At 59.8% G+C, this 26,026-nt stretch overlaps 1 protein-coding gene across 10 annotated transcripts in view; it reads right to left on the reverse strand.

The window, feature by feature from the left end:
- The window catches only part of HDAC4 (histone deacetylase 4), a 266,392-nt gene that overhangs the window by 4,153 nt on the left and 236,213 nt on the right, over window positions 1-26,026 (reverse strand). For 9 of the 10 annotated variants that reach the window (XM_064485328.1, XM_064485331.1, XM_064485329.1 and 6 more), the window contains 7 exons: window positions 24,190-24,297; window positions 22,109-22,164; window positions 20,423-20,510; window positions 19,311-19,430; window positions 18,509-18,606; window positions 8,539-8,657; window positions 6,882-7,015 (listed from right to left, as the gene is read on the reverse strand). In XM_064485328.1, the coding sequence (XP_064341398.1) occupies window positions 6,882-7,015; window positions 8,539-8,657; window positions 18,509-18,606; window positions 19,311-19,430; window positions 20,423-20,510; window positions 22,109-22,164; window positions 24,190-24,297 (723 nt within the window). Of the gene's footprint in view, window positions 1-6,881; window positions 7,016-8,538; window positions 8,658-15,940; window positions 18,062-18,508; window positions 18,607-19,310; window positions 19,431-20,422; window positions 20,511-22,108; window positions 22,165-24,189; window positions 24,298-26,026 lie in introns of those variants that run through there. The other variant, XM_064485336.1, reaches the window with a different exon arrangement.

Raw genomic sequence — 26,026 nt, forward strand, 5'->3', positions numbered from 1 at the left:
AATAAACCTAATCACCGCCCCCCCATCCAGACAGCTGCAAAATAGCAACTAAACCAGCCGTGATGACCAGTCTGCACGTGAAGCCTGGCGATTGGCCTGGGCACAAAAAATAATGGACTCTACTTACGCTATTTGCAAAAGGAACATGTACAACCTCGGAGGGAGGCTGAAAGGAACACATGGGCAACCTGACAGGAAGGAGGCTGGGGACACCTTGCGCATCTGTCACGTGGAGAACGTCACTGCACAGTGATACAAATTTCAGTTCATCAAAAGGATACAATGACTTAACATTTGTACATAGTTAGTAAAAGTGCTTCAAAACGTTTGCAGGGACAACGGACAGGACTAAGAGGAGAGATGGATAAGTGTGCACCCTAGTGAGACATGCTGTCAAAGTGTCCACAGCAGTTACCAAGCCGGGCTTCGCGGACAAAAAGGGAACTCGGTAAAACAGACAGGGGAGACACGCCATCCCAAACGTGGGGCGTCTATGCAGACTGGCCACCTACTAGCCTGTGAAGCCAGCACCCACAAAGAATAAATGCCAACCCCAGTGCGGCTTGTTAGAAACTGGAAACAGAAAGAGACCACGAGCCCCATGGCCGCACATTAAGAAACACACCAATCGTGGATCCAGGAAGAAACCAGCAGAAATCAGGAAACACTCAGAAGTAAAAAGTAATGAACATGCCACACATCTCGGTGTGTGAGACGCCACCAAACACGGCACTGGGGAACATTCACAACCTTCAGTGCACGTACTGAAACTAAGACTGAAAAGCAAGTGCTCCGTTTAAGAAATGAGCAAAAGAGCAGAGCAGCTCCAGAGAAGGAAAAAAGAAAGCGCACAGAAAGGGGCGGAAACACACAAGATCCTAAGGCTGAAAGCTGATTCTTTGCAAAGGCTAATTAAATGGACAAGTTCTGGCAGGACTGACCAAGAGAACTAAAGCAGAGGCACAAACAAACGCACTAGGAACGAAAAGAGAACCAGGACCGTGGGCGCAGCAGAGATGGGAGACAGGAAGACAGCACTATGAACGTTTGTCAACAATTCTGAAAACTTGGCTGCAGCGGAAAAAATTCCTGGTAAAATACAACTTTCCAAAATTAATTCAAGAAGGAATAGAAGATGACTAAATCATTCCTTTGGTTTCTTTCGCCCAAAGGGAACCCATGCCCAGAAGACCCCTCCTGGTTAAGGAACAGATTATTTTGATCTGACACTCACTCTACCAGGACAGAAAAAGAGAGGACTCCCACTGTCCACTGGTCCATCTGCCCATCCACCCATCCATCTACCTATCCATCCACCCGTCCGTCTGTCTGTCCATCCTTCCATCCGTCCATCCATCCACCCGTCTATCTATGTAACCACCAACGCAGGCCAACCCGGTGCATCTGGGGCCAGGGAAGAGATGCAAGAATGGACCCCTGGGGACCACGCCGCTGCCCCAGCTGCCAGGCATCTGCAGTGAAGAAGGGTGTCCCCGAGAGCACCCTGGTCGGTGGGCCGTGTGCCCAGAGTGACAGGGAGCAGAGCCCAGGCCCTGTGGCACATCTACCCTTGGGAGAGAGCTGTGTCAGAACCACATCGGAAATGAGGCTTATCCTATGCTCAGGCTTTGAGAAGCCGCCTCGGCGGACGTGGGCAGCAAAACAGAAAGACCTGGGCCCCTCGGGCCTGACACGCTGTCCGGGGCTGCAGTGTCGTAGTGGGTGCGGAAATGGCTTTTCCACTCTGTCTCAAGTGACAAGAAGGGGTTATAGCGCCAAAAAGAAAAGGGTCCTTAAATAACCTGGCAGAACCCTTCTCAGAATACACAAAACTCTTACTTTGTTGGGATGTCTGAGACGGCCAGGAAAACGCGAAGCGATGGACACGCCGGCCCCTGTCCGCAGGTGCGTGCGTCCTGCGCCACCACCAGAGCCCCTCCGGGCAGCCGCGCAGCCGTGGTCCCAGCCCCGTTCCAAGTTCAGACGGCCTGGCCACGCCAGCAGGTGCCCTTCCTTTCCTCCGAAGGAGACAGAAGACGTCCCGCGGGGGCTCTGGCGCTCGGTCTGACCCACTCCCACTGCCCGGCAGGCAGGCTGTTCTCACCTGCTCTCCCCGCATCTCCACGATCCTCCCCCGGGAGGCACCTGCCAACCTTCTCCCATTTAAGAGTCAGAGCAGATGGGACCCCGCGTGCCACCCCAACCTGCCGGCCAGCTTCTTCCCTTCTAAGGAGACTGGCAGTTCTCTCTGCTTCATCAGTGCTGCTTCCGAAGGTCAGTTTTCAGTCCTCACCCTCCCCAGGGGGGCATCTGACACCACTGCCCACCCGCGGAGGCTCCGTGCTAGTCTTCTTGCCGGCTCCTCTTGAGGGGAGCCCTGGGGCCACCTACATGGTCACCCTTGTGGCTGCAGTCCCCTCCCCAATCCCCACTGCCCCAATTCTTCCATGGCCGCTCCTGGAAACACACGCACTGGTGGGGCCAGCAGTGATGCTCCCCACCCCGAGACCTGCCCCTCACGGTTATTTCAGGGTGACTCGCTCCCTCCACGGGGGAATCACGGGCAGCCCCGGCGCGTGAACTGCGAACCGCGTCTGGCCACGCAGCAGACTCCGTACTTGTCTTGGGACCAGTCTGCAACCTGTTTTCACAGCTCTTCGAGTGAAAAGGCAAAGGCTTTTAGAACATGACGGCTTGGTTTTCAACGGTTTTTAAAAAGCAAAAATGAACCCTAAGAGGCTAAAAAAACACGATTCTTTTCGAGAAAATGTTAAAGGACTGAGACTCAGCAGAGAGTGGAGGGGTCCCCCAGGGCGTGCTCCCGCCCCACTGCCTCAGCGCCTCGTGTACAAACCAGGGAGCACTCGTCCCCACAGCAGGGCCGTGGTGAGGTTCCCCGATTGAGACAGCTCGGGACGTCTCTGGGAGGGGCTCCAGGGCAGCTCCTCAAGGGGCCAGGGGCCCACCCCACGTCCCTTCCTGTGCTGGAGGATGGCGAAAGGGACAGTGGGACTCACAGCCCTGGGACACAGCCCGGACACGAGACCCCCACCCCCACCCAGTGCAGGCTCTGGCCTGGAGACTGGATGGCGGGCAGCCTGCTCCGTGGTCAAGCTCTGGGGAAGCTGTCGGGCAGGACGGAGGACCTCAGACGTGTCCGTCCCACCCACGGTAACTGGGGGGGGGGGCAGGACCCCGGGCCGCTCCCCCACCCCGAGGCCATCCCCCTGTGTCCTTGCACTGACCTCAGGCCAGCCCGCCACACCCTCCTTGCCCTCCCCGCCCACGTTCTGATTTCCCTGCTCTTCTGTCTCCCTGGTGATTCTGTAGCTGCTGAAGTTCTCTTGGAAGAGGACAAGCATTAAAAAAAGATCAACCACAAAAGCCAAGCAGTATGAACACAGGAGTTTCCTGATGCCCGAGCCCCAGAGTGAGAGCTCAGTGGTCAGTGCTGGATGTAACGGAACCAGCTGGACAAGCGGGGACACGGGGCGGAACTCACGAGGCCCCGGGAGCTGCCCTGCTGCTTGGCTGGGCGGTCGGCGCTTCACCACTGTCCCGCAGCCGCTGTGACCACGGTGGCCACCCCTGTGCAGGCCCGGTTCCTTCAACCGTGAAGGATGGGGCTTGGGCCCACCTTCTGAGCGTCGCTGAGCGTGGGTCCAGGAGATGGGCCGGACAGGGAGGCGACTCCCTGCCCCCACCAGGAGCACACACTCCTGGCCTCACACGTCCCGCGGGCGGCCACTGCGGCCTGGGTGAGTGAGCGTGAGCGCGAGTGTGTGTGAGCGTGGCTGGGCGTGTGAGGGGGAGAGCCGGCCGGCTGGAGGCAGACCACAGGCTCTGCCTCGCTCACACGCAACTGCTGCTCCCAGTTGCTCAGGGCCGGCCCCCTCCACGTCTTCTCGAAGGGGCCACGTCCCTGGGCGCGAGCCTCTTCCCGAGGCCTGCACCTCCTCGCCTCCACTGCCTGCTCCCCGAAACTCGGACTCAGGCTGAGTGAAAGCGTGGCCTTTAACCCTGAAACACCCTGCAGCCGGGTAGGGAACTGGCCCCAAGAGACCTTCCCGTGGGGTGACACATGGCGCCAGAAGACCCTTCCCACTGCCCCTCCCGGGGACCCAGCCCTCAGGGCTCCCTGCGAGCCTGCAGCGCACTGCGCACCACATCTCAGTGACATGTACACGTCACTGTCCACTGTCACCAACGGTGGCGGCTGACTTGAGGCTGGAGCTGCTCAATACAATGGCTCTCGGGAGCAAGGCCGACCCCCAGACACAGCACTGGCGCCCGCGGGCGCAGCCCCACAGGTGCCCCCCGCCCCCCGCGGGCCGCCGTCCACAGCTGGCCGCCCGCCTGTGCCAGACCACCCCAATGTCCGGCAGGAGCCTCATCAAAGGCCCCGGGGGCAGAGGAGGAGGCTCCGTCCAACTTTCTGGCACTAAAAAGATTTTTAAGAGACCTCGATAAAACAAGTGCTTCCTGCTTTTTGAAGTGTTTCAGTAGAAGGACGTTTTCTCCTCAGAGGAGCACGCAGCCCGGAAGCAGGCCTGGCCCCCGCTGAAGGCTGAGGTCTCGATTGTGAGTTAAAAGCAAACGGCTCTAAGACTCAAAAGGCTCTAGGACGGTTTGAATATATAAATCAGCTGCCTTTTACTAGCAAAAAAGGGAAGGAGATTGTTCCACGTGAGGGAAGGAGAGGTGAAATGCCCTGGACACTTCGAAAGCAAACTGGTACTTCTCGGAGGGCACTGACAAGTGCGGCTGTCACCGGCTGACCAGGAACGCAAGAAGCCACCAGGACCTTTGATCCACTTGTGATTTCAGTTAAAATGAATGCTGTCCAAGACGAGCAAAGGTTGTCAGGAGAAAACGGGGCCATCCCGGTGCCCAGCCCCCGGGCCCAGCGCCCACACTCCTGCCAGGGAGCACGAGCCAGGGGAGCATCCGGGGGAACGGCCGCACCGCCAGTGCCTCACCCTGGCCGCTGGCCCTGCTCCCGCCCAAGGTGCTGGGGGTCTAGGCCCCCGGCCCTGAAAGGCCCTGAGCTGGGCCCTGGGGTGCTGCTGCTCCGGGAAGCACGTGCAGGATCCACCCAAGGGAGCAGCCCAGTGGGGCGTGTGGGCCCAGGGGGAGAGACCCCGGCGCCCCTCCCCGTCAGGCCCTGGCACATGGAAGCCACGCTTGGAGGTTCTGGGGGATCCAACCCCAAACCAGGTCATCGTGTGCTGGACCCTCAGCTCGCATGCCTGGCGCCGCGCTGGTGCAGACCCCACACCTGCCTCCAGCTGCCACCTTGTCAGCTCTGCCCCCGAGCCTGGGGAACGTGGGCCACACGCCTCATCCTGTCCCCAGTGAGCCTTCTGTTAGTTCGCCCAAGTCAAAGAGCAGCCTGCTGACACACATCACCGGAGACCTTTCTACGGACCGCCTCCCACCCCCCTTGTTAGAGCAGTCAGATGGAACCACGCACCCTGTCTGGGGGTCTGCGAGGGCAGCCTTGGAGTCAGGCCAGGACTGGCTCTTGGCGGCGACTCCTGGCAAAGCCTGGGGTGAGACGCTGTTGGCTCCAAGCCCCACGGCATGTGAGGCGGGCCTTACAGGTGCCCCCCCAGGCAGCAGGCAGTCTGGTGCCAGACCTGGCGGACTCCTGACTCAGCCTTTCATGGGGCTGCTGGGCCTCCTGGCCCCGGTGTCTCCTGACAGAGGAGTCAGAGGAGTTGGGGTGCCCAGCGCCTCCTGGATCCGCAGCCCTCAGCCGCCCCACCCTCCATCCCCTCCTTCCTGACTGGACATTGGCGCGGCCTCTTTTGTGGTCTCTCCTGAGCTGTGTGTGCTCCAGCCTTGTGCCAGCACGGTCACTCAGAGTGCCTCAGCTCTCGGTGGTGACCAGCAGAGGGGTGAGCACAGAGAGCACGGGACCCTCCCTAGACACCGGAGAACCCTGGGCCCGCTGGAGAGAGTCCGCACCCTTCTCGACCCCAGTGGAGATCCGCTTCGTCTGATGGGGTGGGGGGCGGCGGGTCCAGAGGATGGCATGAGAGCAGAGCGCCTGGCCCTCCGAGCATCCCCGCGTGGGCCCTGTGCCTTTCGCCAGGTCCTGTGTCTGGAGAGCTTGGGCCCGGCACCTCTTGCCGCAGGCTGGGCCACGACCCCAGGCCTGTGGCCTGTGCTGCCTGAGCACCAGAAGCCCTTCTCCTGGACCCACGCAGCGACACCACAGCGCGTGACAGGAGACGGCTACGCCGCAGGTGGATGGGAGCCAGCCACACTCCTTCGATGGAGTCGGAAGGTTGGTATGTGGCCCCGTGTCTGGAGGCTGCGGCTGCATTTAAAGTTGCAGGAAGAGCGCGTTTTGGAAATTCAAGATGGAACCTACAATCCGGCTTTCAGTCCCGACCTCTAGGTTCTCCGTGGGCTGGACGTCCCCCCGTCTTCCCTGCACTGGGGCGGCTCTCTCCACTGAGAGCACCAGCAGCCCCGGCCCGAGGGCAAGTTGGACGCGGAAGCTCCCAGTGGCTCTCCCTCCTCTGAACCCTCCGAAGTTCCCTCCCCGGCCCAGACGCTGAGCTCCAGCCCTGGGCACCACCCGAGGTTAGCGCAGCAGGAGAGCTACCGTGAACCGAGGCCCCAGCCCCCGAGCTGGCGTCATGACGCCACCCCGAAAACCCACACGTACAGGTCGCCATCTTTAAAGCACAGGAGGCTGAACCGCCTTCTCAAGAGGAAAGGGTTCGGGCTGCCCTCCTCCCACCTCCTTTGGGTCACGACCAAGCAGTGCTGTCGGGCATCTGAGAGCCCCGCTAAGGAGCGGGTGGGTGGGAACGCGGAGCGCCGCGCCGACAGCTAGGCAGAGCAGCACGCGGCCCGCCGCCTCCTACCTCGTTCCCCAGCAGCGCGGACACGCACGCTTCCGAGGCGTCGCAAATGGCTGTGAGGTCGTGGCCCCCCTCCAGGGCCAGCACAACCCGGCCGCCAGCCAGGCCCATCAGTTGCTTCGTCAGGTACCCGAAACCTGCAGGGGAGACAGGAGACCCGAGTCAAGGGCAAGGCTGGGCCATGGCGCCGACGCCTGGCAGCGGATCAAAGTGTCCGCAGTGCCTCACATCACAGCCCATCAGAGACCCCTGGGCTGGCACACGGAGACACATAATCGAAGCCAGGTTTGACTGTAAAAAATCCACCAAGAATTTCGGTTTGGGATTCTTTTTGATCTGCTTGGGAGCAGGAATTACGACTTTGGAGCTCTGATTGTACAACACCACAGATCATCTTGCTTGGGGGCGGGGAGGGACCCCGGGGGCCCTCAGCTCTCTCTTGCTGGGACCAGAGGCCAGAAGGTGGGAGGGCCTCCGAGGGCAGCTGGGCCCCCACCTTGCAGCTGCTGGGCAGGGCCACGTCCATCCCAGGGCCTGGGGGTTCCGGTCAGCTGATGTGCTGGGCACACTCCCTCTCACACGCCAGCACTGCGGCTGCCCCTCGGGCCTCTCGCCCGCCCCTGTCTGGAGCGTCTGGTTTCCATCAGCAGCCACAGTCCCCCCACGGCACCCACACCATCCCCCCACCAGCAGGGAGCGCCTGGGGGGCATGATAATTACACCCTCGGCCAGAACAGTCTGGCGTTTATCAGGGAGCCGGGGAAGCCAGGCCACGCCACGCCAATTAGGCCCGTCACAGGCCGGCTGTCAGCAGACCAGGCCCAGTGCAGGCTCGGCTCCCTGGCAGCTGTGGGCACCGGCGAGGCCGTCACTTCCTCCAGCCTTGGGGTCCTTTCTGTCTGATGGGACAGTGGCATTGGCTCTAAGGTGGCCGTGAGGACCACCTGAAGCAGCTCAGAACGGGGCGGCGACAGGGAGGCGCAGCGCACATGCCTGCTCTCTGCCCTGTGGCTTCCTCAGCCCTGTGGCCCGGCAGAGGGGCACCGAGGCTGGCCTCTGTCTCTGTCTTTCTTCTCCAGGGAGCCCATGTTCTCCCCACGTGAAGACAGGGGAGAGGCTCTCCTTGGCTGTCTGCACTGACGCCAATGTAGGGGGCTCCCGGGGCCTCGCACGAGTCACCAGGGCCACGTGCTGGGAGGGTCCCAAGCACCTGGACCGCTGCAACACCCAGGATGCTGGGCAGCGTGGCGGGTGGGGGCTGGGGGCGTCTGGGGCTTTCAGATCTTCATGCTTCGCTGTGACAGAGCAGAAGCAAAGGGCCCTCCTCTCACCTCCAGCTCTGAAGCAAACCTGCTGTTGGCTATTTCCCTCTGTACGGGTTTTAGGGTTTGCTAAAACCCCAGTGTGGGATGGCAGCTCTGGGAGTCCTGGGGACCCGGCCCCCACGCGTGCAGGCTGCACACCCTCACACCGGCACGACCTCCTGGTCTATGCTGTCCCGCGGCTCGCCCCTAGTCCTCAGGAGACGCCAGCTCCATGTCTTTGCTAGGATGTAAAGCACAGCCTGCTTCCACTGCCGCTGGAGGGGAAGCTGGACACCCGATCACAAACACAGCGGAGCCCCCACTGTGCTCCTGGGCCACCTGTGAGCCTGACTTACACTTGGCAGAGAGGTTGTAGCCGCCGAGGGGTGTGGGGTGGCCCTCCACGGCATCGAAGCCCGACGACACCAGCACCACGTCCGGGGCAAACTCGTTGGCGATGGGCATGACCACAGTTCTGCAAAGGGAAGGAGAAGGCGGCACCGTGTCAACCAAGGATGCAGCCAAGGAGGGGACCGGACGGTCGCCCACCTGCTCCGTCTCCCCTGAGAGTCAGGGGCTGTGGCTCTGCACGGGAGCTGCACTTGGAAGGAAGACCACACAGGTGCGATCGAGGCTCACATTACGGGACCTTAAAAGCCCAAACCCACACGCAAGCGCAGGACACAGACTGGGTGTGAGCCACAGAACAGCTGGGGTTCCAGGAGGCTGTCCTGGCCTATTTTGGAGGCGGTCTGCAACCTCCAGGGCACCAGCCACGCTACCTCGTGTGGGCAGCGGGGGGGGGGGGGGCGCCAGCTGCCAGGCTGCGTGGGGTCCTCCCGCCCCTCCATCTCCCTCCTGCAAGGGGAGACTGGGTGCATCCTCTGCTCACGTTCAGGGGTCGGCCCTGATTCAAGGTGGCGCGGTCACTGCCCCAGCACCAGGGACGCAGAGCTGTGTGCGGGTGAGAAGGGGAGAGCCACGCTGTCAGCAAGGACTGACCGAGCAACCCACACCCTCACGTGCCAGGGGGGTGCATCAGGTTAATTAAAAAGAAACTGGATGCTTACGATCTTTAAAGAGAAAATCTGATAATTGAATTTAAGAGAAATGACTGGTCAGAAACATAAGCACCTGCTGAGAACTTCAGCAGTTGAGCTACGCTTGGGAAACAAGGGAGGGTCTACCTGAAGAACAGGAAGAAACCCTTAGCCCGACCCGCCCAGCAGCCAGCAGCCCGCCTGGCCAGCACATCCTGTAAACACGCTGCGCGTGGGACGGGAAACACGCCACAACAGCAAGTCGAGCGCTTGCCCCTGTCATCTCAGCTTGCTTTATTTGATTTGGAAAAGCACCCTGGCTTCCAGTCTCCTTCCTGCCCGAGGCAGGCAGGTCACAGCGCCGGGGCCTGGGCTCCAGGGCAGGCGGAGCGAGGGGCGCGTGCGGCCCGTGCGGCCCGTGCAGTCAGCCTCCACAGGCCCACCTCTCCATCCCTGGTGGGGGGAGGCCAGGGTTCACACTGTGGTTGGAAAGCCCTGTGCCTGCATCTCAGAGCTGCAGGACCCACGGGCTGTTCCATGGCCCCAGGCCCGAGAACCGCATCCGAGGTCACCTCCCTCCGCACACGCAAATCTCTGGAGAATGCCACGGCCACGGGGGGCGGAGCTGGCCCTGAACAGCCCCCCGTCTCGTGTTCACCTTTCCCTAAATGGGATCGCCACTTCAGTCAGTGAAGTCTACCCTGTAAGGCAACAACTTTGGCCAAAGGAACAAAATGCACAAGGTTAAATGTTATTCTACTCAGGAATCGTTCTGTTTTTCTTTTTTTTTTAGTTGAAGTAAAGTCGGTTTACAATGATATGCTAATTTTTGGTGTACAGCATAGTGATTCTGTTATATATGCGTGTGTGTATGTGTATATATATATTCCTTTTCATATTTTTTCACTACAGGTCATTAACAATTGTAGCTCCCTGTGCTGTATGGTAGGACCTTGTTGTTTATCTATTTTATACATAGTAGTGTGTATCTGTTAATCCCAAACTCCCAATTTATTCACTCTACCCTCTTCTTCCCCTGGCAACCATAAGTTTGTTTTCTATGTCTGTGAGTCTGTCTCTGTTTGGGAAATAAGTTCATTTATGTCCTTTTTCTTTTCTTTTAAGATTCCACATGTAAGTGATATCATATGGTATTTTTCTTTCTCTTTCTGGCCTACTTTGCTTAGAATAACGATCTCCAGTTCCAACCACGTTGCTGCAAGTGGCATTATTTTATTCTTTTTTATGGCTGAGTAGTATTCCATTGCATGTATATATCACAGCTTCTTTATCCAGTCATCGGTCGATGGACATTTAGGTTGTTTCCATGTCTTGGCTACTGTAAATCTGCTATGAACATGGGGGTGCTTCTATCTTTTTGAGTTAGAGTTCTCTCTGGATATATGCCCAGGAGTGGGACTGCTGGGTCACAGGGTGAATCTATTTCCCAGGGACCGTTCTGGATGGCAGTCCTGTTGCAAATCCCTCTGGTTTCAGGTGGTGGAAGTGCTGAAAACACCAGAGAGTCACATGCAGGGGGAGATCCGGCTGCCCTTACCTGCAGGGTCCTCGGGGCAGCCGGCGCGCCCGGCCCAGCTCCAGGGAGCACGTGCTGCCCGGCGCTGAAAGACCCGTCCGCCCTGCGGGGAGAGGCCGGTGCCGGGAAGTCTGCCGTCAAAACACACCAACCTCACAGCTGGCACTTCACCAGCCGAGAGTCCCCCCTCTGGAACTCAGGAGTCACAGGAGACCAGGCTGGCCCTTCAAAACCTTCCCGCTTCTCCTTTCCCTTCTTCTGGGGCTGTGCCCCGTTCACACTTCCCCCCAGAACGGCCTCTCCACAGGCTGATGAAAGCAGCTCCAAGGACCCAGGTCAGCGCCTCATGGACCAGCCGTCGGGGGCCCAGGAGCATGGCCTGTGACTCGACCACGGGTTGGAAGGTGCTTCCTGCCAAGGGCCAGACAGCAATGAAATATTTCCGCCTTCTGGTCACGTGGTCCTGCTGCTACCACTCGACACTGCCCTTGTCACAGGAAAGCAGCCTCCAAGGCAGGCGAGCACGTTGGTGGGGCTGCGTCCCAACAAAACTTTACTTAAGACCACACAGGGGACCTGGCCGTGGGCCATTTTGCCAACCCCGCTCCAGACTCATGCTGTTACAACGCTGGTCAAGTCCTTCGACCTACGACACCAGCCCCAGATTCTCACATATCTTTGTGCCACTGGGATGGATGCTGCCACAGAGGTCACGGAATAGGTGAGCGCAACGCGGAGAGTGCCGCCTTTCACAGAAAGCCTCTGCTTCAGACGCGCGCCGGCGTCTGTGTGGACGGCCGCGCCACGGGGGTGGTGGGGGCCATTCTCGGTCTAGGCTTGCGGGGGGAGAGGGCCCCTCGGAAGCCAGGGACAACTGCCCGCATCCGTCCCCATGGCCAGCAGACGTGGCCGTCTCCCCACAGGCACAGGCCACCGCCCCTCCATGGAGACACCCAGGGCCCAACGGGGCCCTCCACACGTGCCTCCAACATTCCAGGGAGACGGGCTTTCAATTATTTTAATGAAGTTCTCATCACATAAACTTTGTCTTCGGGCGGGATACTAGTTTCGACCATGGTCATGATATGGGTTTTAAAGCCAGGATGTTTTTTCAATGAAAACCACAGACGTTTTCTCAGACACCGGCTCGTTCTGAAGCAAGTGCGTGTGGGGTACTTCAGCCCTGCGCTTTGAAGTACTGCTGAGCTGTTTCATTTCTAATCCCTCACGAAACTAAACAAACAGCCCTGCTAAAATCATCATTAGAGGGAGTTAATACCAAGAGGGTCCCTGGCGTGTGTGCTTGGTGTGTGGCATCGTCCCAGAGCCAATCACAACAGAACGAAAAGCATGGCTGATCCCTCGCGTTGGGGTGTGTGGGTGTGGTGTGTGTGGTGGGGGCACGTGTGTGTGTCGTGTCAGGGTGTGTGGTGTATGCAGTGGGGGTACTGTGTTGGGGGGTTGTTGAGGTGGGTGTGGGTGTGTCTGTGTGTGTGGGCGGTGAATGGGGAGGGGCCATGTGCACACCGGCCAGACGTGAGCAGGAGCAGCTGGGACCATCAACGTATGTGAACACACACTCATTTTACCTTCCTGGTCTGAACCCTCCAGGCTGTCATCTCAAACACTTGCCAAAGCAAACAAGACCTGAAACAGTGCTGAGAGCCAGGCTGTGCCGAGTGGGTCTCCAGCCCCAAGTTCCCTGTGCCTGGAGCCCTGAGAGAGGTCACCCTCCTTGACGGAAGACGAGGGCTGGACGTGGCGCTCCTGACAGCCTGGCCACCTGTCTGTGGGACCCGCACCATCACCTCACCCGGGACCCTCGTGTGGGAGGGCAGGTGTCAGAACATCACTACTTAATGGATGCTGCAAGGAAAATGGGAAACAGAACTTAGGTTTTACCTCTAGAATCAAACTGTAATGAACAACTTAGTCTTTGAAAGTAAGATCTGAATATTGGCTGGAGCCTCCTCTCAACCCACTGCTGTAAGGTGAGTGTCTACGGTGTCCCCCGTGACCTTCTGCAGGGCGCCCCGCGGGCAGAGAGGGGCAGGCTGGAAGCTTCCCAAGGTGGCAGAGCATCACTGTCCGCTCAGATGGAGGGGAACCGGCAGGCCTCCGGGGGAAGAGCAGCCAGGTGTGCCCTGGCGTGGGAAAGGGTGAGGGGACGGTTCTAGGCACCAGCAGCCTGGGTGCAGCCCTGAGGTGCAGGCCCGGTGAGCTCAGGTGGCACAGGTGGCCGGGGCTCCCCTGCTGTCCCACGAGACCCTGGGGACACGGCCCAGACCTCTGGGCCTCCACAGGACTGGCTTCTGTGCTTTGTTCCTGACACCGCTCCTGCCCTCCCTCAGTCCTGGGAGCTCGCTGGCCAGCCGCACCTGCGGCCAGGCTTCCACGAGGGAAAGCTGGGCTGGGCGTCCGGGGAGGTGCAGGCGAGCGGACGGGTGTAGACGGGTGTAACTTGCTGACCCGGGACTCCCACCCACAGTCCACTGGCCACTCTGTGAAAGAAGCAGTGCCCTTGGTGCGACCAGGTACTCAGAGCTCACAGGATCGTGTCTTTATAAGCTGCCATGTAACATCGGATTACGGGGTGCACAAACGCACCATCTCCAAATCCCACAATGGAATCTAAAGACAACAACTGAGTCAACAGTGGGTTCCAACCTCTAAAAAGAAATGAGCCCAACCAGGTTCCTCCCCCGACAGGGCCCCACACAAACCCACCAAGCTCACGGTCAACACCAGCCCGGGGCACACGGCCCGGCACAGCCAGCGGACAAGGCGCCGTCTTCCGGGGGCTGCGCCCACCGGTGCCGGAGGGTGTGGGGGACTTGGGCACAGCGCCAGAGCCTCCACAGGAGCCGGGTCAGGCCTGACACGCTGCCCTGGCTCCCTGCTGCCCCCACTGCCCCAGAGCACCGTCCACACAAACGGCCCGCGAACCCCCCTTCCACGTGGCACCGGGACGCTCACAGGCCGGGCGCCGCCCCCCGCGCACTCGTCCCTCGCGGCGGTGTTCAGCGGGTCTAGCAGTTCGACACCTGCGCCGGTCCCTGTGAGCCGGCGGTGCTGGCCGACGGGCCCTGCTGCTGCCACACCTGAATCAGCAGACCCAGCTCCACGGTGGCGTCGCCCAGGGTACCTGACCCCACAACTTCAACCACTGTGGCATGTTGATAAGCGAGAAATCCCCTCTGTCGTGTGCCGCGCAAGTTCTTGCTCTGAGGGCCAGGAAGGGATTCCAGAATCATCGCACACCCGCGCGGTGGGCGTGGCCTCTGAGCATCCATGCTTCTGGACTCCCTCCATCCTTGCAAGAGAGCTGCCAAAACCCACGCCTCCACCAGAATCGCCCGGCCAGAGGCTGGGGCGCCTGCTCGTCCAGCGTGTGAACTCGGCTGAGAGTTAGAATCAAACAAAGATGCAGATGGTAGAGACTCAACTGTCCCAATCTGGCTGCCACGATGGTGATGCTACAGCCAGACTCAAGTCCTTCCTCCCTGAAAGGAGCCAGGCCAGCCCCACTTCTGCCCCCGCTGCCCGGCTGCTCTGCACCCACAGCCCCATCCCCGCTTCAGAGCTGCTGCCCCGAGTGCTTCCAGCCAACTTCACCGGGCAAGCTGGGGACGGCCCTCCCTCTCCCCGGCAGCCTCTGGGGGGGCAGGCTGTGGGCACGTGGCTACTCCCGATGCCAATCCACTCCTCCCTCCCTGTGCTCCTGTCGCTGTCACGCTGGCCCTGCTGGCTCCTCGCCCCGCGGTCATCACCCCAGGAGGCCTCGTGCCCATGCACTGCTCCCCCGGGCCCATCACACCCCCGCCCTCCACGGCCGTTGGGCCTTCACACACGGACTGAGCAGCTTTCCCGCCTCAGTGCCCCTTGTCCTCCCAGCACGTGGCACCCCTTCCCTTTATGCACCTGGGGAGTAAATGCCAGAGGACCCACCACCAGCCTGAGGGGCGGGTCTCTGCAGGGCTGGGCCCAGCAGCTCTGTCTTGACCTCGATGAGGGGGTGACCCAGCCTCCCAGGACTCCGCTGCCTGCCCCCTTCCTCTGGTTTGAGAAGCCTCAGCACCCCGTGGGCCCCAGGTCCTCTCCTGCCCACCCCTCCCCCTCCCCCCAGTCTTCAGAAGAGCAGGGATGCTGTCCCCTGTCCCCACGTCCTGCTCTCTCCCCAGCACAGAACATTCTGACCCAACCTCAACTGTCCTTTCCGAGTCACCAGTGGCCTCACAGCTGCCAAATCACGGACACTTTCTAGTTTTTGCCTGAAAATCTGCTAATGCTGGTGTCCTGAGCTGCACTGTCCTCCAGCTAAACCCGAAACCCCACCTCCTGGCTCTTCCCTGGGTACCCCCACCCTCCTCCCAGGCCAGCAACTTGAGATCTCACTGGACCCCCACCCTCAATCTTATCTCACTCAAGCACATCCTGAGACGGGCCCCCCACCCTATTCCTGGCCCTGGCCAGGCGCAGTCATCCTTCCTGGGTGAAGCCCACCCCTCCCGGAATCAAGCCTGTCGCAGGGCTGTCAAACGCACAGGCCAGGCCCTCGACACATCACACCGAGCTCCGCGGGGCGGCCAGCGACAGGCGGGCTCCTCCCTCAGGCCGCTCCTGCGAGCGCATCGTCTTTCCTGACACCCGGTGCGGCTCTTCCTCCAGGACTCAGCCAGGAGGCCTCCTCACCAGGAGAGCAGGTGCCCGAGCCCTGAGCCAACCTCGCAGACCGGCCCCAGGAGCGACAGCCACCTGCTCACGGCCCGGCCACCCGGAGCGCAGGCCCCACGTGCCCGCCTTGCACACAGGGGTGGGGCAGATGGCTGAACACGGGACTGCTAAACCCGGAGGCTTCAGCTTCTAATTTTTGCTCCTAAGACGCACTGTAGAATGTCTTCAGATAAAACTTCCGCACAGGAGAAGGTATGTATGCCCTTAAAGAGACACAGCTGCCTCCAGTCCGTGGGGCCCAGGGTGTGGGTCAGCGTCTCCACAGCGGTGAGCGCTGGGCCGCTCAGTGCAGCCTTTCTGGAACACATGCGCCCCTGTGACCGCAGGCAGCCCCGCCAAACTGTACACTCACATGTGGTTAAAGCCGTACGTTTTAGGCATATTTTAGCACAACAAGAAGAATTTTAAATGTTAAAGCAAAAAGCTCAAAACACACTTCATGGAAATATCAAGAGCCTCACGCTTCCTGCCGTGTTTGAAGCTGGCATAAATGCAGTGCATCTCCCCAGATGCTCAATTTAAAGGCAAATTTCAACTCACGAAGAGATTAGAGTTACCACCTAGGGCACCCGGCCTCCCTGACAACTCTCATCACCTTTGTGATACTGCATTTACTCCGCACTGGGCCCAAGGCACAGAGGGTCCCAGCGGCCTCTCCTGCGCTGTCGGTGACCCGCTCAGTCGCCAGGAGGCAGGTGAGCGAGGGGTTAAGGAAAGTGCACCAGTATCTCCGGGCCCAAAGGCCTCGGCCCTGCGCAGCCGACTTCAAAGCAGAGGCCTGGCTGGTTTGAGTTAAGGCCCCCTCTTCCCCGACAAGCCTCCGAGCCCAGGAGAAGGTGCCGCTGCGTCTGGGTTTCATTAGGGGCGGTTTTCTTATCTCGTCTTCATCTCGGCCTGATCTCCTGACATGCAACGAGGCAGGCGTGGGTCTGAGCACAAGGTGCTGCCTTGAAGGCGTGCGCTGTCCCGGGCGGGGGGAGCAGTTCCCGGAGGCAGGAAAATGGGTCCTGACCCTCCTTCCCCCACCGATCGATGCCCAGGGAACCGTAAGCTGTAAACTTCAAAGTGCTACTTTACATTAAAATCAATAATGAAAAAAAGGACCCTGAAACAATTTTCCTTTTCAAAGAGGCTGTTTCAGCTTTCATTTGATAGAGCATCGTCATAGAGCACTTGGCAAAAGATTAAAACGGAGCGTCAGCAGCGACTCGGAGTGAAAGCTTTGTCTAAAAGGCGGGTGGGAGTCAGGGTGAGGGGCGGCCGCCCGGGGACCCAAGATCAGAGGCCCAGGGCCCCGCGAGACAGGCCTGGCCCGAAAGAAAAGTGGCCTGCAGGAAGAGAGAACCACCCATTTTGATCACTTTAAGTCAGTTTAGAGAAAGTCCACCTTATTTGCCGACACCAGAATCAGCCGTGCTGGGACCCTCCACTGGCCCCGGCCCCGCGGCCCCAGGGCTCACTGGGGGACTGCCCACGCCTCCCACGGCAGGCGCCCGGACACGTCATCTCCCAGGAAGCCCTGAAGAGGGCCGGCTCTCGGGGGGACGTGACACAGTGCTGGTAGCCCGAGGGCCTCCCGGGGACAGGCAGTGACAACCCCGACCAGTGACAGTAGTGCCAGATTTCCTGAGGCTGATGTTTGCCTGTGATCACGAGCAGATTTCAGGTGTGGTGTCAGTCTGGGGGAGCCCTTCCCCCTTAAAAAATGAGGGCAGATGTCAAAATTACAGTATATCTGATCCAGAGGAAGAAGAAATAACACAATTAAACCAGTGAGATGGGAAGAAACAGCGGTTCAGGTGGTGACCAGGCAGGTCTTCTAATGAGGGGATGGACGCCGCTTAGCGCAGACCAGTTCCACCATCTGGTCGCTGACTGCGTCGGAGCCGCTGCTTCTGTGGGCGGAGAGCCCGGGGAAGGGGCCTCACGTCGGGGAGCCACACTCGAGTCCAGGCCTTCACGTGACAGACCCAGGTGTCCCCTGAGGCTGGGGACCAGGGTTGGGTTTCGAGATGAGGAAGCAGAGGCTGCGAGGGTCCCGTGACCTCTGCAGGCCCCCACAGAGCACGCAGAAGAGTCCACGGCCAAACTGCCACAGGCGTGTCCACTGATGGAGTCACAGCCACGCGCACACACGCCTGCACACGTGTGCTTTGTACTTAGACACAGCAGGACAACAAGAACACGGAGTTAAACAGAGAGGGAGAGAAGTCCCCAGGAACGTCACGGGGCTCCAGAGCCACGTGCAGGGACGGCGTTTCTACCAGAGACGGGAGGTCTGGCACACTTCAGCCCTCATGGGGTGTCCGGGGCCCGCGCTCGGGCCGGGGAGCCCTCGGGACACTTGCCCCTCGGGGACAGGAGGGAGCTCTGTCTCCAACAGGCAGAAACCTGCGCCCAGAGCCCCCGTCTCTGGCCGCAGGAATCCCTTCAATCTGGCCCAGATCAAAGTCGATCACCATTTGATGACAAAAGCAAACGCCATGTTGTAAAAAATTTCCCTGCAGCTCGACTCTGATGCCAGCGGAACGCGGAGGAAGCGGGATGCCCGGGGAGGTGCCTCCTGAGCTTTATGTCAAAACAGGAGAGTGTTTATTTCTGTTTCTCATTATCTCACAGAAGGTTTGTTGGGAGAAAAGTTAAGAGATTAGGAACCTTCAGAATCGAGTGCCCGCTTTTCTCTAACGTGACACCTGGTGACACCTCGCCTTGGCCTCCCTCACTTCTTACCATTAGGACCCAGGGCAGATTCCTGTTTTTTATTTAAAGCACAAGATGGAGACTCTGCAGCCGGAAGGCACACAGACAGCCTGGAAGATGCCACCTCTGGCTGCAAGAACCAGCTCTGAGGAGCCCCAGCGCCCGTTCCTCCCGATGCAGAGATGGGAAGTCAGTCTCCACAGGTGCATGCTGAGGGCGCGCTCGCGGAGGAAGAGCCAGGTCACAGGGGAGCAGTCCCTGCCTGGGCCTGAGCCGGGCCCCGTGAACGCCCCGGGAAGGGAGCCAGCACCTCACCTGAAGGCCGCCAGATACTCTGCGTCTCCCATGGGGGGGTCAAGGCCGCCGGTGAAAGCCATGTTGACGTTGAAGCCCACGCCCGGGCCTGCGCCCACCTGCACGAGGAGAGAAACGCTGTCGCAGACCCCGACTCCAGTGGCGCAGGCTGGGCCCTGGCTCTGCGGCCCTGCAGTGTGCGTCCCTGGCCTGTCCTAGCCCCTGCTGCCCCTGTCACGCTGCCTTCAATGACAGCGTGTTTGCAGAGCACATGTGGTGCCGCGGGGAGCCGCCTGCCTGGGTGCAGGGCAGGGACCGGGCTGTGCGTGTGGGCGGGCAGCTCCGGGCTGTGGGTGCCGGCAGAGTCTTTCCACGGGTGGCGTTCCCCACCATCAGGCCTCTTGGTTCAGAGTGAGGGGCTCTGCTGGGGCACTGGGGTGTCGTGGAGGAGCCTGCTGCTCTGGGCTCACCTGCGGTACCCGCCGGGCAGGTCTGGACCAGCACCGAGGGATGGGACAAGAGGCAAAGCTGAGATGCAGCTTTAACTGCATGAAGCAGCCTTCCTGGAGGATGGCGGGCACCCCTGCTCACATGCTCACAAACATGCAGTCTGCCCAGACCAGAGACAGGATGGTCTCCAGTCTCTCATTTGTATGTCAGACAAAACAAAGCCCAGGGAGGGCACATGTGACGGAATCCGCGCTGAGGCCTGCCTCCAGTCCCAGGAGGCCTGCAGGTGTGGGCCGCACCTGCCCCGCCCCGGCGGCCCCGCCCATCCTCCCCGGCGGTGCGGGTGGCACTCACCTCGTCGGGCGGCACTCACCTCGTCAGGCGCCCCGCTGCCCGGGAAGAAGTTTCCATCATCGTAGCGGTGCAGGGAGATGTACAGGACGCTGGGGTCGCTGTAGAAGGCCTGCTGGGTCCCGTTCCCGTGGTGCACATCCTGGAAGGGCAGGGAGGGCGGGCTCAGCGCCAGCCCCAGGCCCAGAGGAACCAGCACATCCAGCCGCGTGGCGTGGGGCGAGCAGGAAGGGCCCGCGGCGAAGGCACCAGGTGCGTGCAGGGCCGTGTACACGCTTTCCGTGGACGTGCCCCCAGCTTATGTGGCCTCAGCCTCTAAAGGGCCCCTCGACCTCTGTCACCAGCGCCTGCTGCCTGGAGCGTGGGGGTGTCCTGGGCTGTGTTTTTGGGTTTTTTCTCACAAACCGAGAAGGACTTTGCAGCATCAAAGGTAACCCCACCTGATGTACCTGCCTTTCTTTAACTTGAATAGTTTATGAAACACGTCACAAACACCAAAACAGATGCCCTGCCGCATACGGCTTAAAAAGGAGCAGTCAGCACCTCGGACACCACCCTCCAGTACGAGGCTCCATACACCCACTTTTGTGGTTCGGTTATTCTGAGTCATTTTTCAGAGTTAGTCCTCTGGGGCAGTGGGGCTGTCAGCAGCGGCCCCTCCAACAGGAAAATGGGGGAGGAGGTCAAGCCGGCACAGACTGGGTCCCCCTGCAGGGGCAGGACGGGCGTTTGGAGCAGAACTGCCTGGGGGGCAGAGGCATGGGGGGCAGCCAGGGAGAGGGTGGCCGGGCCCTCAGACTGTGCGGGTCAGGCCTCACTACCTGCCCTGCCCCACCTTCCCGCTGGGCTTCGCCGAGGACCACCCCCTCCCTTCGGCTGCTGCCCTCAACCACCACCTGTCTCTCGACATTTCAGAAACCAGTGATTGGCAGGATTGGCTGGGTGGAGCCGTAAGACAGTCTCCTAAAAGGTTTGGGCTTTGATTTTCTGCATCTTCAGGGTAGTTTCCAGAAAGTTGAGGTCCCGAAATCCAACTGCAGGGGAGACAGAAGGGCCGGTGCCTCTCCCCCCGCACCAGACTGTCTGCTGGGAATAGTCATGCCGGCAGCCCCCTTCCCAGGAGCAGCCCCTCACCCAGTCCACGACGAGGGTCTTGGTCACATTCAGCCTTTGCTGGAGGAGCTTGGCTGCGATGGCCACGGAGTTGAAGTAGCAGAACCCCCTGCAGGTACAAATCAGGAGAAATAGGGGAAAAAATACGGGTTTTGATTAGTTTTTATACAACTTGCAATAGAACATTCTAGAATCCAACGAGGTCTAAGAAGGTCTGGTGAATGCACGTTTCCTGATCAAGCAGTTCGGAAACCTTAACTGATGCTTATAATCGACAGACAGGCAGACAGACGCGCAATCCCCGCATGCAGGCCCCCAGTGCTCCCGTGGTGACAAAGCCCGTTTCTCTCTGTCACCCTCAGCAGGCCCCCAGGACACTTACTGACTGACCTCCCCCGAGACACCCTAGCCCACAGAACACAGAAGTCACTTATTTTGTTTGCTTACTGCTTAACTGTCCGTGTTCTAGGACGTGTAATAATGCTTCTCGAGGGTCCTCGAGAGAGCGAGGGAACAAGCTGAGAAAGTGCATCAAGGGACGTGGAACTCCCCTGAGCCCGAACGTCCCTTTGCCTGAATTGCCAAAGGGGCCAGGCACTGGGGTGGTTTTGTCTTCAGGATCCAGGCGAGCCTTCTGGAAGCCCTCGCGCCCAGCACGCACAACCCCTCCGGCCGTGCTGCCTCCGTGGCTGTAAATGCTGTGGCCTCTGAAACCCCCAGGAGACCCCGGGGGACATTCCTCAGTCTCCTACCCCACCCACCCGTGCTCACGACACAGAACATCCAGCAACTCAGACTCTAGTTAGAAAGGTAACTGCAGAGAAATGCGACCATCAGCACCCGCCCCTCGGTGGCGTGGACCGATGGGGCCGGGGAGTCGGCTACTCAGTTTCCTGGGGAGACTGCCCTCGGGCATTACAGCTGGTCCCCCACGGCAAGGGGAGCCGCTGAAGCACAGCCCTGCAGCTGGCAGGTGGGATCCGAGGTGGCCGAGGAAACCCCGGCTTCCTGCTCCCACGGCTCCGCCCCTGCGCCACCGGCTTGTCCCAGTGTCCCTGCCCCCTGACAGACCACTGCCTGCCCTTCCAGGCGCAGCCCCATGTCCCTGCCCTGACATCCCCCAGCACGTGCTCTCCATCTCCGGTGCTCACGGCACGTTCCCTGGAGTGTTCACTGTGCCCACTCAGCCACAGCGGCCGGACCAAGCCTGCGTCCTGGCCCCAGGTGGGCCCACCCCTGCGCTGGGTCTCCTCCGCCAGAATCTGCATGTCGTGCTGCTGCCTCAGCCAGCACCTCGTGCATGTGCACGGTCAGGGGTGTCCAGAGAGCTGATCCTGTGGGTCCTGACCTTGGGACTTCAGCCTCAGTCCCAAACCATAAGCAGCGTTACTCGCTCCGGGACAACTGAGGCTTCCTCTTCAAGGCTTTTACAATGAGAAGACTTCTCCACACGAACTCCTGCAGGTGCCTGCCTCCATTCTGTGCACCCCTCCCTTCATCTCTTCACCAAACCGATCACCCCACCCTGGAGCTGCATGTTCGGCGACTTCCTACGGGACCGGGGTCTCGGGAACCCTATTCGTGCACACGTCACAAGAGGGGCCGACGAAGGGTGGCCCATCACCCTCTTCCCCAGAGCGCGGCCCAGCCCTTTGAGGAAGGGCTCAGACGCCCCGGGCCCCTGTGAGCGACCCTGTGTCTACTTACATGGGTGTGTTCTCCTCTGCGTGGTGGCCGGGGGGGCGGACCACAGCAAAGCCGTTCTGCACATGACACCGAAAGGTGGGGAGAGACAGGGAGGAAAGACTGGTTTCAGATCAGTAAGAAAATGACACAGACTGAACTTGAGCGTGTTCACAGTCTGCGTGAGAACACGGTTTCCCACTGCATCCTGGCACACGGACGCGGAACAAGACACAGGGCGGCTGTGAGCGTTGCCTTCTCCTAGAGGCCTCTCGGTGATCATAAGTTACTAAGATAAAAGGTGAGCTCATCCCCGACTTTCGAGCTTTGACGGCCTGCCGGGAAGGCGGGGAATCTGGGTGGGAGAGGAAGGGGCACCCTGGGTCCCCTGATCATAACCAGCATCCACAGAGAGCAACTTGGCAGGAACCGTGGATGCAGATGAAGAGGAAGGGGCTCGGCCGCCGCAGACGCACCCTGGTTTGGCCCTAACGTGAGCATCTCTGCTGTGGCTGCAGCTCAGTTTCCAGGGGACCAGGGAACGCGGAGAACAAGCACTGACGTTTAGAAGAAAGCGCTCGGCAGCTGGAGAGGAGCTCACGGCCTCCCCAGGACCCCTAGCCGCCTCTGCTTTGAAAGAACCATCTGCAAACCATCCTGCAGCCGCTCTACTAAGGGTGGTTTAGATCGGCATCCCTGGGTCTCACCGGCAACAGGAAGCTGTGTGGTTGAGGTCGGCAACAGAGCCCCGAGGGCTGGATGACCGCGATGACCGGGCTGTGGGAAGTGGGCTCAGCCTGCTGCAGAGTGCAGTTCGGGGGGGGGGGGCAGGCAGGGTGAGGGGCACACTCAGAGGGAGCCCCGCGTGGCACAGACATCACCCTGTTTCCACACAGGACCCCGTGCCTCGGTTCTGAGAGTGCAGACGCAGACCCCTGGGGGTCCCATTTTTCAGAGCAGTCCCAAGGCTGGATGTGCCTTTCCCGCCGAGCTGGCAGCTGCACCGACGCTGTGAACGCGATGGTGGGGGCGCTGGGGCTGTAGCCAGCGTGAGGCACGAGCGTGCCCGTCTGAGGGGAAAAGGCAGCCCCACTGAGAGCGCCCTGACGGAGCAGGGAAACTGGCCCACGTCGTTAACCTGCAGCCTTGAACACACATCTTTTTAGCATCCAGGTGGAGAGACGGGTAGGCGGGTAAATGACCAGCGGGACTGTCAGCTCAGGGAAGACAACAGACAGCAGCTGTTGTCGGGGTGGGATCTGAGCTTCTGGGTGAAGGTGAGAACTCGGGAGACTTGTCCTGGGAGCAGCCCTTCCCGGCACCGAGGAGACCTTCCTGGTGACAGGGGTGGTGACATTCACGGCTTCAAAGACGAGTGATGCTTTGGATACTGTACAATAAACCGTGCCATGACCTGGAAGGCCCGCACAGCCCGGGGAGCCCCGACGCCCTGGTGACCAGCACGCCACGCTGCAAACGCCTGGCCCGGAGAAGAGAACTGCTCAACGCACAGCGGAAGGAGAAGCTCGCTGCCACTGTTCTAGGTTCCACGTGGCGACTCTTCTTCCCGAAACCATCCCTTGTGGAATCCCGGTGTAGCCTCAAGGCTGAATGTCCGCAATTACCCGAGAAGGCCGTTACAACATGGCCCTGCCCCCAGTCCTGCCAGTGGGCGAGGCGAGAGGTTCCTCACGTCCTTCAGCCGGGCAACCAGAGGCGGGTGTGGACAGCAGAGTCCAGCTGAGTGCCTCAGCCAGGCATTCTTGTGATTCTTAAGTTAATAACTGTTTGAAAAGTCTGTTTTAATTTCTCATGAATGATCAATGCTGACGACGTTACCCATAAAAACAAAAACTTTGAGGTTCTTCAACAATTTTTAAGACATTAAAGTGTCCCCAAGACCAAATTCATGGAGAATGGCTCCACTAATATGTATGTTTTCACAAGGGAGGGGAATGAATGTTCCCTTGGATTAAGCAGAACTGGGTCCACGCTTACCCCCAGCACAGCCACTGCGAGCCCATCCAGACGGGAGAGCAGTGGGCCATCACTCTCCCAGCTGGTCCCCTCCCAGAAGCCCCCCATCCCCAGGGGTCCTCACTGACCTTCAGCTCCCCCGTGGCCACCTTGAAGACCAGCTCCACCACGCAGCCCACGGCCAGGCGGGCCGCCCCCGATGAGTGCACCTCGTTCCAAATGGTGTCACTGTCCACCTGTGGAGACATCACGCCCACGTGAGGCTGGAGTCCTCGGTCACAGTCATTCCCACCGGGCGGCCGGGCAGCTGGGGGGTCCCTGTTGCCAGCCTCTGGAACCCAGGACGAGAGCCCCTTGTCCCTTCTTGACTCATCACAGAACATACTCAGCTCACATTTGAGCTTACTTTTTTTTTGGAAGACACACCCCCAAAAACTAAACAGAAAAACTGTGAACGCGCCAAAAATAGCACGCACGCGTTTTTATCTCCTTCTTTTCTTTTCTTTTTTTTTTTTTTTTTTGGTGGAGGGAAGGTAATTAGGTTTATTTATTTATTTGTTTTTTAGAGGAGGTGCCGGGAAACGAGCCCAGGTTTTCACACCCTTCTGAGATGTCGTTTCTTCTCTCAGTTGCTCCAGCACACTGGGTGCTGAGTGCTGACGTCAAGGGTAACGATGTCGAGATTGCCTAGCCCCCCCCCCTTTTAGCTGCAACTGCAGCGGAGTCACAGCAAGAATTACGAAAGCAACCGGAAGAAGAATTAGAATCAGAGGTCTCTCCAGATTGCAGCTTGGTTTTATGCAGAACGTAAGTGGAAGCTCCAAGTGTGCGTAGGGCGCGTGGGGCGGCGAGGAGACTCAGGCGGGCTCTCTCGGACACGGCCTGGTGGACCACACACCACCCTCTGCCCAGGCGCTGGCACACCCGCCCAGACAGCTGTTCCCCTTCAAATAGAAAAAAGCGCGTGGCACAAACAGGTCAGGTGATTTCTGTCTGCGCGCTGGTTTATTTATTTATTCACATTAGATTGCTTTTTTTAAACTCTGGCTAACATGGGTGAGAAAGAGGACAGACAGACCTCGGTGGCTGGTTCTGGGGACAGTGGGGCTCCCGGGGTCCGGGGGCCGGAGATCAGGGGCCACCAAGAAGCAGGAGCCCCTGGCTCCAGGTCAAGGGCGCTCACACCGTCAGGTCCAGGGCAGGGTGGGGCGCTGGTGACTCGGCCACACACACTGGGGACTCACACGCCCTTCTTGGGGATGCCCGAGCCCGGGGAAGGTTCTGAGAAGCCGTGCAGCAAGTGACGGCTCGTTCACCTGGGACAGAGCCTGCCGGGCCCGTGCGAGAGCCCCTTCCCACGTCTTCCTCTTCAGAGCACTGCACGCGTGGGGCTCCGACATGGAGGCGGAGCTGCACGCGAGGGCCCGCGCCCCCTTTCCCGGCTCAGCGCGTCCAGGCGCACAGGCCCCTGCCCACCTGCCAGGCACCAATCATCACGTGGGGCGGGCGGATTTCTTTCCACGAAGTCTTGAATCTTCATCTTCAAAGCGCGATGATCTAAAATACACTCACGAGCGGTTCAAGCCGCTTCCTGCGGAGCATCTGTGCCAGGGCTCTTCTTTTCAGTGACCAAACCGCTATTTGCTTTAAATAGTTTCCAAATGTCCAAAGAACGCTCTGTGCTTCGCCCCCTCTCCACAGCATTAATAGTCAACTTCAGAGAGTGGCTTCTGTTCTAAATAGCAGCGCACTGCTACTCGCTGACGTGGCCGGCCAGTGGGAACACGCTGGGCCAGTTACTGCAGCTGAAGAACCAGTTCAGAAAAGTCAAAGCGAGAGCTGACGGTGCGTGCGGGCGGGGGGTCCCGCAGCGCCCGTGCCGTCCAGGAGGCCGCACCCCTGGGGACCGAAGGGCGTTGGGCAAAACTACTCAGATGATTTCTCCTCAAAATGCAGTAATTTGGG

This window comes from Camelus dromedarius, chromosome 4 (assembly GCF_036321535.1).
Source record: "Camelus dromedarius isolate mCamDro1 chromosome 4, mCamDro1.pat, whole genome shotgun sequence".
NCBI classification, from domain to species: domain Eukaryota; kingdom Metazoa; phylum Chordata; class Mammalia; order Artiodactyla; family Camelidae; genus Camelus; species Camelus dromedarius.